This window comes from Diadema setosum, chromosome 11 (assembly GCF_964275005.1).
Source record: "Diadema setosum chromosome 11, eeDiaSeto1, whole genome shotgun sequence".
NCBI classification, from domain to species: domain Eukaryota; kingdom Metazoa; phylum Echinodermata; class Echinoidea; order Diadematoida; family Diadematidae; genus Diadema; species Diadema setosum.
Genome location: NC_092695.1, coordinates 22245784 through 22266103, shown reverse-complemented (window position 1 = coordinate 22266103; position 20320 = coordinate 22245784). Strand labels below are relative to the sequence as shown.

The following is a 20320-nucleotide window of genomic DNA, read 5'->3' as shown; positions in this document are numbered from 1 at the left end:
CCGTTACAAGACACTTTGGTAGCATATACTGGATAACTGATTATCATTATTACCTGTAGACAATTGAAAAATGTCTTTAGCTTGTAAATATCTCTTACAATTGTTTTTCCAATGCTTTTGGCTCGTTTGTTTGTTGTTGTTGTTGTTAATGTTTTGTTTTTGTTTTTGTTTTTTTTTTTTTGGGGGGGGGGGTTAGGGGTCAAATTCCCTTTTATCATATTTGCAAGACATAATGCAATGATACACAATAAATTATCTAGTTTTAATAGCATATTGTAGCTACATAAACAGGATCTATGTATGTAAACCTTAATAAGATATTGGCTGGCTTCCAGGGAGACATCAGGAAAATGTTTTGCCACATTTCATGCAAAATTGCAGTTTTGTAAAGTGCACAAGTGAGTGTGCAAAGGATGAGCCTTTAGCATTGTGGCCCACTATCCTCGTACAGTGCAATAATGGGAACAGTTCAGTAGTGCAGCATTAGCCTGCACATTACTTACACAATTGCACCTAAGCAGAGGTAAGCCAAATAACTACTGTATACACCGAATATTTCACAAGGTTTTTATTTCCGCGAATTTTGGGAGTCAGGTCCTATTCACGAAATTAAAGACTCGCGAAAATATTGACTCTGACCCCGACATGAATGTGACATGCGTGTACTCTTCTCTGTTCAGTAAAGGACTCCACAATTACGAATTTAACCACTTGTGAAATCATCGAGAATTCCCGATTCGCGAAAATTTAGACTCGCGAAATATATGGCGTATACAGTATTCATATTTCACCGCTATGCTGTCTTGTATGGATAACAACATAATTTATACTTGTGTCTTAGTGACATGGGTAGAGAAAAAAAGAAGACCTGCAAATCTGAACTCTGTACACAGTTTAAACAAAAAATAAAGACAAAAGGTTCAATCATTAAACACTTTGCCTGAAGAAATAACACTTGTTCTGTGGCAACAAGTAATCCCACCATCTTTTTTTTTTTTTTTTTTTTTGAATGCTTTCTTTCCCTTGAAACATCAGTTTAATAAAGGAATAAGCTTCGTCCAACTATGGGAACAGGAGACTGTCCTAACTTGTCTCTGTTGTTGCAGACTCAAAGATACTTAATTTCACCGCATGTGTTCTCTAAGTATTATCTCTGGTGATGTTGAGCATACATTCTCTCACGCTGCACCGTTTCAGGTCGGCAAACACGAAAGGGAGCTTGCACCACCAGCGCTAGGTCTGGGGCAGATTACGGACGATGGTGCTGTTCTATTCCACCTCAAGTGTGAAATTCCAGGGAACGAGACACAGGGTCAGAGGAGCAAATATGTAACAATTTGTAGCACTGATTATGAAGTCACCGATTTTCAAAAGTGACGGGGTAATGGGACAAACAAACAAACTTGTTTGCGCCATGCCAGGCCGAGAGCCCGACAAAGAACATTCACTGGATACTGTGCCTGGGTTCTTCACTCCTTTGGACAATGTTTGTACAACAAGGTAACGGTAACAAAGGCTCTCGCCTGTAGAAGGTCACTAGGGGAATTCTTCCAAATTAGGGGTGAAGATGATGCTCTCATTTTTCCTTGCCTGATTCAACAAATTTTAAATGCTTGTCATCTTTAACAGAGTTGATAACCTTAGTTTCAGTTCTTTCAATAAAGTGTTCTCTCTCTCTCTTTAGCTGAACTTTGGAGCCTCATTATTTGGCTATTAACTCTGAAAAATAATAAAATGTTGCATTCAAATTGGTAGACACTGTGAAATTAACCTAGCTTTTATGGGAGAATCACCATTAAAAAGGTCCCTTTCCAAGCTACAGTGTCAGTCTCCAATACTAGTACAACATTGCTTTAAACAGACATTTTTTTCCCTACAGGATGAAAGTCATGGTATCTATAATGCATCAAGAACATTTTTTTCTTTCTTGGTCATTATGTGGTTACCTCCTTACCTAATCCTTGAAGCACAGAATAAAAAGAATCTCATTCTAAAATATAGTGATTATGAAAGCAAATGTAGACCTCAATTCACTGATATATACTAGGCAAAAGTAGTAGTAATTATCCAGAAAACGTATCAGGACACAAGGTGCTTTTATACGAGGAGAATGAAAATATACTCCTTTAATATTCACAATGTAAAAGAATTATCTAGCTAAGGAATACACAAATAGAGTTCCTTTTCAGATGTCACCTCACATCATTACGTTGTTTATATCCTCTCCTGAATCCATACAAAAGTAAAAAATTCTGCATCAAAAAGTGTGTGAAAAAAAGAGAAAAAAAAAACATGACTATTCATGAACTGCAATACATTAAAGCTGATAACTCAAAATGTGCAAGAATTTCTCATATTGTAAGGCACATGAAATTGTGAGGAGGAGATTATATCAAATTACTGGATTGCTCACTTACCACTCTTAGATACAGATCTGTGGTTTTCTTTAAGGTTTGCAAGTTAGGTGCTCGACAAAGGACTGAAAACTGCACCCACAATTAACACAGCGGAAAAATAACATGCCATGCGTCTGCAACAACAACAGCACATTGCAGACATGAAATCATATGACCAACATTCACTGAAAGAAAAAAATGCCATGTTTCACTTCCTGCACACATCAACATTAGTACCAGTCACACAGCAACATGGCTTGAGCCCAGTAGATGGAGTTAAAGGGATTGTATAATATTGGTTGAGATGGCAGTTCAGGTTTTCACTTTTTGCAAGATGATTAGAAACAACTTATTGTATTTTCTTTCATATTTCATGAGAGGTTTCTCATTATCACACAAAAAAGTTGGAAACCTAAAGTCCTATCTCAACCAAAACTAAACCATTCCTTTAAGTACATCTAATGGGTCAATGTGGGCAGAAGCAGTGCCGTATATAAAGCGAGTCTGGCCAACTCGGTTTTCGGCTCATGAGTTTTGAAGCCTGTGATTGGTCAAAACGGGTCCCGTGATCTTTGTGGAGCCATGTCGTTACTAAAGTGCGCTCATACGCAGTGCCCATTGTTAACTAGCCCTTATTTGGCTTGGTTATTTTGTTACGTCTGAGCGTACACGCTAACCCTGTAATGCGTAATACGCACGGTAACGACATGGCGTCCAATTTAGCAGTTGGCCAGACTCTCTTTATATACGGCACTGGGCAGAAGGGTCTTGGAGTACAATATGACAGTGTCTGGTCAAGTTTCCTTGTAACCACAACTGAAAAGCAGAAGGTGGTTAATACAAAATTTTCACTTTGTCTTTCAACAGCTTATCTGATGATGCACTCATATTGGTATCAATTGGTAAAAACGAATTGCAAAATACTGTAAGCAGCAACATGCTTCTTTGTTCAATGTGATCGTAAATATCTCATACTGGTAATCTGTGACACAAAAATGCAATGATCAGAGTGCGCATTGCTATGTGGTAGGATGTGAATTGCTAAAGGTAGAATCAATTACTGTCCGAGCTGAAATTTTCGTGTACAGATATTTTTCGCAAATTGCTATGTGGAGAACATTTTCGCGGGTTGTTAATTTTGTGGTTGTGAGGGTCTAACTGAACTTAGTTATTCACGGGTTGTTATTTTTGCGTGTTGTTAATTTTGCGGTTCAAAGGCGATTCGCGAAATTCGCGAAAATAAAACCACCGCGAAAATTTCAGCTCGTACAGTATACTAAACAGAGTGTACACATATTTCTCCTTATGAATGTAACCAAATATCTCAGTTACACTTTAAAGACTAAATTTGCATGTTAGTTTCATTTTTGCAAATCTTGCAAATAGGCTCATGATTGTGAAAATAGGAATGCCTAAAAATATTGACAAAAGGAAATTAAAATGTGCACCACATGCATTGTCAAAGGCCAGCACATTAGCATTGCAACATCAAGTAATTACTAGTTCAAGTACTTTTTATTTCTGAGAGATTTGATCTCAGTTCTACCAATGTTTTAACAAAACATTTTGTTTGAGAAGTCGCACTTACTTCTGAACTTTTGTGTTATTTTTTTTTTATTGGGGAGGGGGAGCAATGCTCCTGACGAGAAGATCACAAAAGTGTGGAATTAACAAATTGCATTAATGTCCAATCAACCGCCAGTCATGAACATCATATCAGCATTTACAGTACCTTGGGGATTCATTATAAGTGGATCAAATGGAGAATGTAGCTTTCAGAGGAGAAATCAGTGTGAGTGGAACTGAGCATTTACCAAAGAGGTCCTACAGCACATACATTGTATTTGCAACAGTCAAGATACAGTTGTATTTCTGAATCAAGTTTAACTCGACTCTACCTGAAAAAGCACTGATAGATCAAATCCACATCAATTTGACTGGACTACATGAGGATTGATAATAAAAACTAAGAATTATTTATTTGCAAGTGCACTTTGTAACATACTGCTACTCGTTACCAAATGCTGTATAATTCTCTCAATGTGCCATTTGCACAACACAGCTGTGCTTCTATTTAGTCCTGTCCTTTAGAGATATTCATATCTAATCAACCCTGGGGCAAAATCACATATAAAAGTCTGAGCTTTAAGTCTGACATATTGAAGTCTGAATATCCCCCTATCAGTTGCCAATTTTTTTTTTTCTCTTTCCCTCCTTTTTTTAGAGTGGGATGAATGGCCCTGCACAATAATCGTCCCTGGCAAGTCTAATTGTAATCATTTACTTTGGGTGATCATAAAAAACCTGGAATGTTACAGCTTAATGAGCACAGTAAAAAAATAATAAAATGAAATAAAATAAATAATAATAATAATTCTCTCTTTTTTTCCCTCTTCTAACAAAGCCCAACCCCCACCCAACCTTTCTCAAGCTTTCTGCCTTTCTATACTTTTGGTATTATTCTCTTTCTCTCTTCTTCCTTCTCTCTCTCTCTCTCTCTCTCTCTCTATCTATCTCTATCTCTCTATATATATCTTTCTCTTCCTCCCCCTTACCTCTCTTGACTGCAGCTGACACATCGCTTCAGATCTTTTGTTTACCTGGGATTAAGCCAATCTCTGGAACACTTAGCACTCTAGTTTGTATTGCCAGGTTCCTAATTAGAGATTTGTGTGCCTGCATTGGATCAAACTCTTTTCTTCCCGTGCTTGTTCTGGAGATGTTTCACTTTGGTCCATGAAATACTGACCTGGGAACGACCGACTACATACCATTATTAAGTTCTACCTGCATATTCCTAAGCAGTCAAGCAAACTTAAAGGGAAGGTAAACCCAAAGAGCAATGTGGATTGAGTGAAAGCAGCAACATTAGTAGAACACATCAGTGAAAGTTTGAGAAAAATCGGACAATCGATGCAAAAGTTATGAATTGTTAAAGTTTTGGTGTTGGAACCGCTGGATGAGGAGACTACTAGAGGATATGACGTATGAGTGGACAACAATACAAAGAAAATATAAAGGATATTCAAAAAAAATTCACTTTTCTAGAATTATGAAAGAGCAGTGGACCAAGCGCTTTCAGAAAGCAGGGGGAATAATTGCTACCCTTAACATATGTCAATATCAAGTTGATGGAATTTGTAATTTTCCTGAAAAATGGATTTTTGTAGTATTTTCTTTATATTTTCTTGATATTGTAGTCCACTCATACGTCATAACCTCTAGTAGTCTCCTCATCCAGCGGTTCCAACATCAAAACTTTAAAAATTCATAACTTTTGCATCGATTGTCTGATTTTCTTCAAACTTTCACTGATGTGTTCTACTAATGTTGCTGCTTTCACTCAATCCACATTGTTCTTGGGGTTTATCTTCCCTTTAAGGTAGTCTTAGGCTGTGTTTATCAGCTTTCCCATGTTTAGAATGCATTTTAATACCCACTATCAAAAAAAAAGTTAGCAAACGCCTTTTGGATTGCGTTTCTCGAGTTGCTGCATTCATCTACATCAACAATAAATATTTTGAAGGGTTAAAAAATAAAACATATAAGCATTAGGAGGGATGGTATAATGTGAACAGCAACAGTCTCATTTGCAAAAATAGATGAACAAACAAATAAGTAAATAAGCACATTAATAAATAAATAAATAACAGATAAAGTTGAGGAAAATTGGTGTAGCAAACAAATCAATGTTCTGAAAGTTGTTAGTTTTATCATATGTGCCTAAAAGCTTAAAGATGTCATCTGACATGTTTACATAAAATTTGGACTTGCCTTTAACCCGATGAAGACTAGTCCCGAGTATACTCGGGCAGGTGTCTATGGGAAATGTATGTTAAAGCAAAATCAGCCCATCCTCAACGGGTTAAGGTTAAATAGAATCGCTTTGATTGGTTCAGTGGTCTGAGATTGAGATCAGCATTTTTTTTTTTTTTTTGTGTGTGGGGGGGGGGTCTGTACCTCCTCTAACTAAAAAAAAAAAAAATTATTGCTGTGCCTTCACAATGATATCAAAATGCACTTCAACATAATTTGTTTGCAATGCATTAATACGTATCATCAAACATATACCATTCTTGGATTATCATGATTAACCATGACACATTCCTATTTGAGAAGTATAACTGTCAAATATTTAAAGACACATATACAAGTGGAGGAAGTTTTAAACAAGCTATTGAACACTGGGACTTTCCCTCAATTTTGAGCAAATTTCTTCGTCAAGGGACGCTCCTTCATCCCGATTCCTCAACAAGACCGACAATTCCGCAGAATCATTGTGTTGTATAAAGCAGTAGTATAATGACTAATTGAATTGAAGTGCCCAGGTACCAACCATAATGGTGACTTCACCTGCCCCGGAATGGGCCATGGAGGTGTACCCTCTTCGCACCTTGGGATAATGGCACCTCAATGGATAGGTGCGCTTCCCATTCACATGAGATTTGGAGGGATGAATAAAGGCAATCAAGGGCTAAGAACTGTCGTGAGCCACGGTTGTCAATACATCCTCCAAGCAGCTACCCTTTGCACTCCATTTGGCTAGCCTATTTCCAGGCAGCATTGCTTTTCTTTCTTTAAGACCATAAACATTACAAATAAAACTCTCCAAAAAAAATGCATGATTTTGAAACAAATTCTTGCACATTTGTGTGTAAGTTTCAATGCCATAATACTCAAATTTTACATTTATCAACTGAATACTTAAGCTTAATTCTTGCACCAAATTATGAAGTAAAAATTGTGAAATGTTTGTATATTTTTGGTGCAAGAAGCCAGTGTTAACAAAACAGAAAACTTGGACAGCAGACTAAACAGTAGGCCTACACTCAATCAGAAGTGAGAGAGACAGATAGAAAAAGAAAGAATGACGGGATACAAGTAAAGAACACGCAATGTCAATCAAACCTTTGGCCAAATGACAAATTGCGTTTGCTGGATGGATTATCCCAAACTATTTGGATCTTGCAATCAAGCTATTGTCATTGGAAGCCCCCAGAGTACGGAATGGTTGCAAAAGATGAGTGCCCACTTTATTCAATGGATGCAAACATGACTACATAATGTAATCCCACTACAACATGAAAATGGTGAGATAAGTTTATTTACTTACGAGCTTCAAACCAGTTGTACACTGCAGATTCATCCACTCTGGGGACCCACTCTGTTAGGTGCATATTATGTTCCTTTTCTTCTCAAGGTTGCATACATACGTCATTGAAAGAATGTTCCCAGTCTGACATGGAACTCTTCTTTTTTTTTTTTCCAAAAGAATGCAAAGAGAAATGTTTGCCAAATATTTGCTCAAATGAAGAGCACTCAGAGATAAAAATCTTTCTGGTACAGAGAAACCATTCAGACGAACAAGGGTATAGAAATCCAATTGTCACGTGTTTGGCTACAAATCAACCATAATACTTCTGAGATGGTGTACAATCATGTGTTGAGCTAGCGACGTTGAGCAATATCTTGAGTGATATAGTGTACAAGATTTTAGCCATCAGTGCATTGCCTTCTCATATCAATTAATCTATACCTATAGCCTGTGCATGAATGATTTGAAACAAAAGCTGTTGATGGGTTCAGTTTTCACATTCTTTGTATACGTCTTTCATCAGTTGTGGAAATGAGAGAAAATGAAAAGAGAAAAAAAAAAAAGAATCAGCAAATTCCTTTCAGTTCTCATTCTCACCTCATAAACAATACAGCGAAACATGAAAAGTCAAATAATTCATGCCCACACTGTCAATGCTATCACTTCAAACTTTCTCTCATCTTTTCACCAATCATATAAATTTCTTGGACTATTGACTTGGTCTGTCAAGTAGAGCAATATATCAACATATGTTTGATGCTTCATTGATCATAGGGCAACATAAAAAATTGCTTGATTACAGAAAATCCATATTACTTCTGTGGCTAACCCCCCCCCCCCCTGATTTTGGCTTAAATACAATATACAACTCAAGCTGTCTACACTTTGAATACATACTTCACTGGGTAACAAGTTTTTAACTTGCTCAAAAAAAACAAAACAAACAAACACCTCAATGAGATACAAACAGAGTATTCAGGGCTCGCATACCTTAAAAATCAATGACTGACAATGCAATGGTCTTCAGACCAAATTTTCTGTCTAAATCCAGTTAGACAAACCCAAAAGGACCCTGCTGGGTGCCATAGCTGATAATTGAGTCGAAAAATAACCACTCCAAAAATAGAAATAGACTCAATGAAACGCCATGGCCCGAATTTACAAAGGTGGTACAAATGAAACCATGGTTTAAACCATGGACAAAAACCATGGAGAGCCCAGTGTCGTATGGAATATTTCGTTACGAAATCAGTCATTTCGTCGATGAAATTATCATTTTGTAACTACATGAACATTTCGTCCACGAAATGATAATTTCGTTAACAAAACAGTCATTTTGTCGACGAAATGACCAATTTCGTAACAAAATATTCTGTGCGACATTTGGCGCTCCATGGTTTTTGTCCATGGTTTAAACCATGGTTTCCTATGTACAGTTAAACTCGCCTAAGTCGACGTCGCATATGTCGAATAATCGCGTAAGTCGATGATTTCAAAAAGTCCCGATTTTTCCCCTATGACGTACGTGTATTAATTCACTCACAAGTCGAATTTTGTAAGTCGAATACTCGCCTAAGTCGATGAAATTCCAAGAACACTTTCACGGAAAAACCATTGAATTCACTGTGCTTAAGTCGAATAAGATTTTATTGTGTAATAAATCACTGTCATTTATTATTCATTATTTATTACTCATCATTATTTTGCTCGTCAGATGAGTTTGAGGTGACCAAAAAAAAAAAAAAAAATGATCTAAAATCAAAATTCAAAGCGATCGCATGGGATCGTCTCTTCGTATTTGGAGGTCCGCTGGTACAGCCCTGTCAGCTGTCGCGCTACGTACGTACAGCGTTCGTACAGTACACATGCGTTCATTTACATGTACAGTATTGAGCTTGCAGTGTACATGTAGCTTGGCATTTGCAGCGCTGTGCAGTGGAGTGGTATAATGGATGAAGCTGCTGAGTTTTCAAAGCGGAAAGTAGGGGGAAAGTTACGGGCACGGGTAAATCAGAATTGCACCTCTACACGCATTTCAAGCCACGGTATGGTAAACTGGAATCAATCACTGCTCAAATATCGTTCATATTCACTTCCCCGAGGTTTAACAAGGGTGTAAAGTAATCGGACCTGTGCCAATACTAATGCACTGTCCATGCAAAGTTAGCCGCGGCCCTGCTGTGCGACCCGTGCTGCGGCACACCGCTCCAGCTCTCGGCTCCAGAGTAGACAACATACATACATTAAACATACATGTATGTACATGTACCTGTGGTGAAACTGTAAGTCAATTTTTTTCGACTTACGCACAAGTCGAAAATCGCCTAAGTCGATGTATTTTGCTCAGTCCCGAGAAGATCGACTTGTGCGAGTTTAACTGTACCACCTTCGTGAATTTGGGCCTTTAAGACTATCTAAACCTTTTCAGAACATGCACTTACAGCATGTTTCCTTCTCTTGCTTTATGTAGGCTCCTATCATCCTTATTGAAAATAGTACACAAACCTTGCATTTGTGTATATTGTTCTTGTGTATATTTGTGTCCATAGATGTGTGGGGAAAAGGTTAGATACAATAGTGTAGATGGATAGAAAAAAAAAATCAGCCCTATTGCATTATAAAATGACAACTTATGTACGGCTATCATCCCACAAGACCTAACCCTCTCCAATGTTATCACTACATGGAGTTGATTCTCCATCTAATATAATGCCTACCAAGTGGAGTAGAATGTCATTGCACATTGAGCTGACATTTGACATCATTGTTTCATAGACTGATGCAGCTCACGATGATCATGAGAGTTTAAAAATGATGACTGATTACAACTGTACCTCTTTTGGTCCCTCGGAAATCTAAGGAAATAAGGGTATAAAGGGGGAAGTACATGTAAGTGCATGCTCAAGAAAGGGGTTCTAATACATTTGACAATACTCTGCTGCTCCCAAGGGGGCATGATTGTACTATACAGTAATGAATTCAAGGGTAAACATTGAACTTCTTGGTGGTTTGTTACATTTTAATTTTTTGAATCTTACATCTTTGTCAGTCAGTGGGACCGTACAACCATCTTTTCTGTTGAATGATCTTCATTCTCAAATATGAGATGCAAAGGAATTTTTGTAAATGCTACAGGGACCCAATTCATGACTGGCACCATCAATGAACCTCTGCATTTTGCATAGTATCTAATTATGAGGGTCAACATTTTCGCCAATTTGTCAAAGTTTAATTTCTGGCTGACCCCAAAGGAGTGGGCAATATTAAGAGCACCTGTAACCTTCAAAGAAAAAAAAATCAGTTACACAAATGAAGATGTAACTGACAATCAGCAGGTAGTGTACGGTTGGCAAACAAGCCGAGGACTTCCCGCTTTCACAAAACCGGCACTCCTCTTTTGTGCTGGCACCAACGATGACTGGTGATGCAGCGGGACCCTCGTTGCATAATTGGCTGGGGCATAGAATAGTGTCACCTGCACGAGTGGACCCTAGACGTGGGTAAACAGCGAACACTCCACACAACTGTCTGGATCCAGACTGACAAGGTCCTGGCCTGGGGGTACAGTTTGGGCACCCCTAGGCAAATAGGTGCATTGATAGGCAAACAGGATCCTGAAACTCATGTGTCAACGACAAATATCTAATTCTGAACCAAAATCACAATGAAAAGAGGCTGCATAGGAGTTTAACAGCAGGTCATATTAATCATAAGCTTTGTTTGAATAATGAATACCTAAAGTCATCATCAAAGTCAATTTGTAGAGAAGAAAAACTACTTATAAACTTCCATTAGAAAGATCTAACTAGGAGAGCTGATCCACAGTATTAGATCATATGAGAAAATCATACACTATACAGAACTGAGACAATCCTACAATTATAGAAAAAAAGGGGGCAGTGTAGCATCCATTCAGTTTTCCCCACGGTGACCTTTTGATTTGCTGTGGGTAATGCGTGAACACCACATCCACATCCACAACAGTCAAATGGCCATGTGCTCATGAACACCACATTCCAATTGTTCTTTAATCTGCTGGAGAATGCTCTTTGTCCCATCAAGAAGGCCAGCTCAAAAAGGTTACATAGATTTCAAAATGACAAACGCCCCATGGAATATCAGCCTGGCGATAATAGGTTAAGCCGATATCATAGCAAGTTTAATCATTACATCAATCCAAGGGGATTATATGCCACATACGGCGATAGAGTTGCGCAACACTGAAAACATTCTGAATCTACATTGATAGAAAGAGTATAAGCAATTGAAACTAGGAATAGTGGGGGGGGGGAAATCCTTTTGTTTCTGTGACTGGAAATGTTCACAAACATGACTGTCACTCATGCTACATGGATTTGGAGGAACTCCTGTTTGCATCAATAAATTCTAGGGTATGTTTGCCCATTGCTGGGATGTCATACAAACAGCCACTCCGCGACATATAAAATGCATCCATCAAAACTGCTGAAGTGTTGTCAGCAATCTATCCCTGGATGAATGTACTGTCACCAAAACACATCGAAGAGAGATCTTCTTAAAGTAATCCTGTGACAAAAGAGAGAAAGCGTAAAAAGAAAAAGAAAAAAAAAATACAAGGATCAATCCAGAATGCATCAAGTAAAGTCTCTACCTCAAGCTCTACAATCTTCTTCTCCTCCTTGGACGGACAAACAATATTTGATTTCATCAAATATTCATGACATTGCAGAAGCAGATCAACCATGTCAAAACGAAAGATAAAGCAGAAGAAGCAGCAGCTTACCAGCCTGCCTGTCTTTCGTTCTTTCTTTCCTCCTTTCTTTCTTTCACTCTTTCTTTTTCTTTTTTCTTTTTTTACAGTCAGACTTTATACTGATCGGTCAATAATGGCTTTCAGCAAAGTAGAATGGAAAGTCTGAATGAGGCCTTCGTATCACAATCAATACCCAGACAATGAGAGAAGTGGAGGTGTTTCACGGAATCAAGACCTCGATTGAGGGCGCCTTCTCCCAAAATAAGGTAAGGGTTCTCTTCACCTCAATCAGATCTTCAAAAGCATCCTCAGAGTTCAGGAGTGTCTTTCATGATTTCCAAGAGGCATGCAACAGATCCTACCATCTGGTTGATATAATGAAGTCCATGAATTTCTATCAGGGTTATTTGCAGAGTTCACTGAAAAGCAGAGGGTAGCTATATGTATGTTATCTCGCTTCCCACCAAAGAGAGCACTGGTATCAAGAGCTGGTTTGCTGATGAAATTGTTATCTTGCAACTATGGAGACGCAACATGCAAAACTCATTGTGAGTCAGAAAGTATCAAACACATCTCAACAGGTTGATACTTGCACTTACAATTCGTATATCTGCAGCTTCTTGCCACATAACCTTAGCACACACACACACACACTTAAACAACTTCTGCACAGGGCATCACAAAACATATCCTTGCTGGTTTTCTTTTTTAAGTATCTAGATGATTTTCATTAAAACCTTCTTATTTCTAAAATTTAGATGGTGGGATTCCTGAATTGCACTTTGACTTGCGGCTTACATATTAAACAAAGAGCTTGAGAGTAACAACTTGCAGTCTTCCCAAGATGGTACTGTAAAACAAGGAATTTTCGCGTGCACTTTAATTTCGCGAATTTCGCGAGCGCCAAGATTCGCGAAATTAAAATGCACGCGAAAGTTCTTGTTTACACAATATGCATTGAACGCCAGTGGCACTTCGCGAAAATTTCATGCCACGAAAAAGGCTGTCAGCTCCAATTCGCGAAAATTTCATGCCGCGAATATATCATGCTTTACAGTAATCATTATGTGGTTTTCTATGAAGTGTGGATGATGCTTGTATTACAAGTTGTCTGCAGCATCCTCATAAATGAGCATACATAAATGAGTTCCCCAGCTGGCTGCCTACTGTAAGTGAAGCTAGCCAGTCACTTAATATTCAGTCTTGCTCATTTTCACATTACAGAGTAGGTTCTGATATTGACTTGCTATCTTATTATATACCATCTTGCTTGATTACAAGTGAGAAAGGGGGGGGGGAGAGAAGGGAGAGAGAGAGAGCAAGACAGGCAGAGGAAACAGAATGTTTACAATCTCTTGAAGAGCAACACGCTCTTCACACCTCAAAAATCTGAGTCTTGTTACCGCCTTTGACGAGGTCAAGTGCAGGCACTTTGCCGGCAGGTTTGAATGGGGTCAGTCCCACTCTAATCACTCAATTTCAAATTTGCTCCAAATACTAAACCTGTTCAAACACAACCCATCCGCTCTTCCTTCACTGCTATGACAGATGTTGATAATCAATGGTCAGAGAGAAAACCATATGCATGCACTTGATAAGTGTAAATACAAGATGCTTGACTTAATGCAACAACTGATTTATAAGAGATCTAATTGGAATTAACATTTTTATGAGTAAATTAATCATCTGCTGTAAAAATTAATAACTGTAATAATAATGCCTACAGTTAACATATCTACATTACAACAGCTTTACTACATTGTGTGGGTTGACGGGAAAAAAAACAAACACACACACACAATATGGTCCATTGTTCTTCAAACTACATGTATTTAAAATCTAGCCTATATGCCATTCCATAGACTCCAATTCTCATATACCAGCCTTATGAATCAGTTTGATTATGCACCATACCTCTGAATTGAGCAAAATGCACAGATTCCAGACGAACAATATCAGCATGTGTGCGTGATTTCTACAAACTCAGCCATGTCTCGTACCTATAAGTGCTTGTTGTGAATGATGGAATAGGCACTTTGTACATTACAGCATAATACGCTTTTGCATATATGTGCCATTATCTTGTCTTTACTTATTATGGGACACTGCATTAGCCATTTCCTTTAAGCAGTTGCTCTCATTTGCTGAGCATCGCCATAATCTGGAACAGAAGACAGAGGACAGACTGCATCTCAAAATGATTCAAGAGGAACATAGATGTAGACACGCCATGCAAATTTTATGCATTCACAGCCATGACAGAGCATTGAAGATTTGCAATTAAACACCATTGTCTTTAATGCATCTGACGGGTATTGAATGTGAGAGATGGAACTTTCAAACAGCTTTCTGGACTGCTTTCATGTCTTCATGCAAAACTTGTCCGCAGTGAGAGCTTTTACCTCTGATAAACTCATGACTACCTTCATACTAATAACAAGATGGAAATCCGTTGGTACTGGGAAGGCTTGCAAAAACAGGGTTTTTACCTCTTATGGAATATTTTTAAAAGAATTTCATGAACAAAGCCACTCATTATTCCCCTTTGTTCTCATTAACTATGCAGGCCCAATCATATTTCTCGCATTATGACCATAGCTCAACTCTCCTGTAAACAGACCTTGTGTTTATACCACGAAAAACTTTTGTACATTCCAGTGAAGTTTCATCTAGTTTATGTTTTATAGGATTTTTTCGTATAAAAATTTATATTCTTTTTGTGTTATATGTGACAAATATGAAAATGAAATGAAATGAAAGTGTTATTATCATAAGACTGATCTCACAAGTCAATCAAAGGGCTTTTTGGTGAGTTATATCATCTCAGAAAGATCTAATACAACAAGCCATAACCTCATACACAACAAAGCAAAAGAACACACAGACAAATGTAAAAAATGAATTTTACAATTTTACACCAAATATGGTGGATTCCTATCATTTTTTCCTAACATGCATAAAAAAAAACACTGAAAAAGTAAGTGAAATGCTCATTTTAGACAAAGAAGAGATCTTGACAAAGCAAAACCCAGTACAGACTGGTGACCTCACACCTCCATGCCAACTGCATGCAAATAAACACATTATTTTTTTTAAGGCTCTCTGAAAACTGACCTCTAAGAATTCTTAAACCTTTCAATCTCCTGCCCAGTGGTCGGTCACCTGGCGGTCACTCTCAAAGAGTGATGTGATGTCCAAGGCCCATCGGACCTTCTCTAATTTATTTTCTGTGGCTCAAAAATTTCTGACCTTGCCTTCTCAGATGCCTTACCCCCACTGACAAGTGGAAGAGATTCTCGATTCTGGTAGATGCGCTATGTTAAGAAGACCACCCTTTTCCATCGGTCTGCATTCCAACAACAGGAGGAGGATCAAGTATAAATACCCTGTAGACAATCAAATACACTGCAGGAGCTTCTTCACAAACACAGACATCCTTACTGATCACACAAAAATTTATGGGTGCGCAAAATATGAAAAGGTAGTATTTGAGTTGTCTCTCTGCTCAGATTACAGGCTTACCCACAGAGTAAACAATTCATGACCTGAATTGTGGTCCCTAACAGCAAAATTTTTACCTTGTATTCTTCAATAATATAATGACTACTAGGGCTTCCCACAAAGGCTTTACAGAGGCATTTGTAACAAGAACAGCAACAAGCATTTCCCTTCCTCAACAGACCAAGAAGCAAAAAACAAAAAAAAAACAAACAAACAAACAAAAACAAAAACACTTTTTAATATCTATACTTTATTAAGCTCTGTTTAAAATGGTTCTAGGATAATTAACCCCTGGACAATTACCCAAGACCCTTCCCTTGACCATAACATTAATCCTAATCATGAACCTAATCCTAACTCTAAACCTATCCCTAACCCTAATCTTTACTCTAACCCTATCAGTAACCGGTCATGGGGGGGGGGGGGGGGGGAGTGTGGGAATTGTCCCGATATGGATTTAAAATATCATTGTATCAAATGAAATAGCTGACCTGAAGGGGAAAAAAATGGATTTATATGATATATACGTGGAGTTCAGTCTGAAGACTACTGAAACATCAGACGGAAGAAAAGGGGGGGGGGGGTGGGGTCTGGGTGAGCGCACGAATGCTGGTGTCAAAAGTTCAGAACAAGTTTGGACATGAATTGTTCCACATTGGAAAGCGGCTAAGTCGGTGCCCAGGAATGTCTTTCAGATGGATGTATGGGAGGAAAATCAACAAAAAAGGAGAAAGGCATTGATCTTATTATTTCAGCATGGTCCTGTAGGGACAAAAGGAATGTTGGATAGATTGTGTACTATCATCAAAATCGCAGAAGTGTAATATCATTACCTAAAGTGCATCTTCCAAATGTAGGGAGACAAAATAGGGGTACATTGCTTTTTGTATCGGTTAGTACCTGCTTCTGATGGAGGAATGATTGAGTTTACCCTCTAAGCAGGCTCATCATATCAGAAATGATATGCTGATAGAAATTACATTGATATAAACAATAGGGACCTCATGGAAGACCAGTAGTAACACTCATTGTAACTTCTGATGATGAGCTACCTGCCATACTTTTCTTCCTTTTCTTGCTCTTTCTATGTAAAACATTTAAAATCACTCAGGTTTTTATATGATTTTTTTTTGTATGGAAATAAAAACAAACTAGAGATTGTAATTTGTCATCACTGACAAATTAAGGTGATCCGATTTTTTTTTTTTTTTTATCAATGATTCGAGTCCTGATCGCAATAGGCATGACCATACAGGTTTCAGCTGTGTTTAGAGACATTGGCCGTGTGATGTTTGGATTCTCATTTAGAAAAGGGAATCATGTCTGCCATCTTTGGTACTATTCTGTATACACTAGATAACGAAGATACAGCAACAAATACATATGACCTTTGACCCACCTTTACACTCCCAAGATGGCATCTGAGGAAAAAGTGGTTATTTTGTGAAATGATTCTCGCGACATCGTCTATACGTGTGCAAAATATGGGAAAGATAGGGCAGGCATTCACCAAGATACAAGACGAAACATTTATGACATTTGACCCTAATTTACATACCCAAGATGGTGTCCGATCAAGTAGTTGTAATTTTATGAAATAATGTACGTGACATGAACTAAATACGTGCAAAATATGGAGGTGACAGGGGCTGTTTTTCTTGAGTTATTGCAAAGAAAGTTGCAGAAAGAAAGAAATATCTGAATACATCGAAGATAAGCTTTAATTTCAACCAAGATTTTTCACGTGATTCCGACATCGTATGAAAAAACAAAGGGTATAACGATAGCGCAAAGTCTCAGCTACAACATATTAAAATCTGGGAGAAATTCACTAAAGGGTAAGTGAGCTAGTTGTCGATAAAGACAATCATGTCAATTTTCACATCTAGAAAAATTCCCTCCCATAGAGATAACACGTCATAACGAAGATACAGGAAGAAGTACATATGACCTTTGACCCCATTTTGCACAGACAAGATGGCCTCTGAGCCAAAAATGGTAATCTTGTGAAATGATTCTTGTAACATGGTCTTTACGTGTGCAAAATATGGGAAAGATAGGACATGTATTCACGAAGATACAGGATGAAACATTTATGACCTTTGACCCTAATTTACATACCCAAGATGGTGTCTGATCAAGTAGTTGTTATTTTGTGAAATAATGTACGTGACATGAACTAAACATGTGCAAAATATGGTGGTGATAGGAGCTGTTTTTCTTGAGTTATTGCAAAGAGAGTTACAGAAAGAAAGAAATATTTCAATACATCGAAGATAAGCTTGAATTTCAACCAAGTTTTTGGAAGTGATGCCGACTCCGTATGAAAAAACAAAGGGCACGCTTACGATAGCCCAAAGTCTCAGCTACAACATACTAAAATATGGGAGAAATTCACCGAAGCATAAGTGAGCTAGTGCTCGATAAAGATAGTCATGTCAGTTTTCATTTCCAGAAAAACTGCACTCCCATAGAGATAACACGTAAACTGGCCAAATTTGACAAAATTACTTTCAATCCATTTTTACAAGGTGATACCATCATCCAATTAAAATATTGTTATTACAACTTTGAAAGTACATTTAATAAGCTACAACATACTGAAATCTGGGGGCAAATCGGCAAAGGATAAGGGAGATACGCTCGAGTGAACTTGAAATTTGATGACGTCATTTTCAAATTTTAGTTTTTTTATTTCATTGTGAAATTTGATACCTTTTAATCATTTTGCCAGCATCGGCAACCCATGAGATGACATATACAACTCATGAGCTTTCAGAATACGTAAAGAAAATGGGGGGTCATCGTCCATCCCGACGAGTAAAATCAGATTTAAAATTGGCGGTTTTTTGGCATAGTTGAACTGTATATCGGCATTGACGCGCGCGCGGAATTTCAACTTTGACGGGCCCGTATGACGTCATATTGAATCGGATTGACTTGAAACTTGGCAGAAATCTTCCTTGACATTTCAGGCATCCGATAAGTGTGAAAAAACGGGAAATTTCTATGACATTCGAGCTGTGCGTGCGCATATGCGCGCGCGCGTACGCGTCCGTCCAATTTTTTCAATTTGTCAAAAAATGCTCTAAATGGTCTGAAACGTGTGCAAAAAAATTTTGAGCTCGATTGGAGTATGCAAATATTTCAACGCGCGCGTAGGCGCACGTTTTTAGAAAAAATATGAATTTTGAGAATATGAGTAGAATGCGCATGACTTGAAATATATGTGACGCAAATTTCATTGAAAAATTCCATTCCATTAATTAGATATGATTGAGAATGTGTTTTCATATAATGACGTCATAGTGACGTCACGGTCGACTGATCACAATGATACATTAGATTTGTTGTCTTTAGGACATGATGCACACATGGTATAATTTTGAAATTGATAGGCAGAGTGCTTTCTGAGCTGACCTCTGCACAACTTTTGGGGAGAAATAAAGAAATAAAGAAGAAGAATAAAGAATCAGTACAGATACAGAAGGTGATCCGAGAGGATACTCGGATCACCTAATAACACATAAACAGGCTATAGATATGTAGTATATCCAGAGCTGAAAAAAGGCCCTTTCGCCCACAGCTAGTCCACATGGCAAGGGTACTAAAGTGGCTGAATACCTAGTATTTACATCCTCTTCTCAAAGAATGAGAAGTGTTCAACTCTTGCACTTGGTGTGGTGAATATAGCACAATAAGATACAAGTTAAGTTCACCTGAGGTTCACATGACTATTCAGAAAAATCATCGCTTTTATTTCTTTATTTTGATGTTTATCTATTCATTTATCTTTTCATTTATTTATTCATTTGATCATTTATTCATGTATTCATTATTTTCAATTATTCCTTTGGGGAAGGGCTGCAGAGTATCAAAAGATAACACAAACATGGAATGGAGATAAGGGTGGAAATGTGCTCAGCAATCCAGGAGAACTTTCACATCATAACTAAAGTTTATTCAGGCATGAACCCTGGACCTGCAGATTGGAGGGACAGCACCCAGTCCACATGACCACGATACCCCCACTGACTGACGAGCAAACGTACATCTGTACAACAGCCTTACCTGTACACGGTCAATGACAAGGAGTGGTGGGCAGTCTTGACCAACTGGATAGCCATAAAATGCTGGTCACATGGAACTCCGTTGATACCGACGACGACGTCATCCACCCTGATGCCCTGCGCTTGGGAAACCTTACCTCCAGGTTCAATCTGCAAGTCAACAAACAGAGGGTTGGGAAGAAAAACAAAGAGCACTTAAGTCGCAATCATTATCAGCTTACATCAAATTGTATTTATTGTACCTCATGTGTCGTTTGGACCCACAAGATACAGGTTAAGATCACCTGAGGGTCACATGATCATTCAGCAAAATAATATGATTTTTTTTTTTTATCTTTTTCATCTTCTTTTTTTTTTCTTCTTTTTTTTTTCTTTTTTTTTTTTTTGCTGCAGAGTCTTCTGTTTGCTTGATAATTTTATATCAACAGATGATATGCTGTATTTGCCAAGATAAAAATTCAAACAAAAGAGATAGCTTGAATGCCAAATCATTTAAAAAGTAATCTTTTTAGACAATGGAAAAAAT

At 37.9% G+C, this 20320-nt stretch overlaps 1 protein-coding gene across 1 annotated transcript in view; it reads right to left on the bottom strand.

Annotated features, from left to right (window-relative positions):
• LOC140235360 (uncharacterized) overlaps positions 1 to 20095 on the bottom strand; it is a 177996-nt gene extending 157901 nt beyond the window's left edge. The window contains exon 1 of the mRNA XM_072315388.1: positions 19796 to 20095. Within this exon, the coding sequence (XP_072171489.1) occupies positions 19796 to 19851 (56 nt within the window). The 5' untranslated portion in view covers positions 19852 to 20095. The remainder of the gene's footprint in view (positions 1 to 19795) is intronic.
• Between the last annotated feature and the right edge of the window lie 225 nt (positions 20096 to 20320).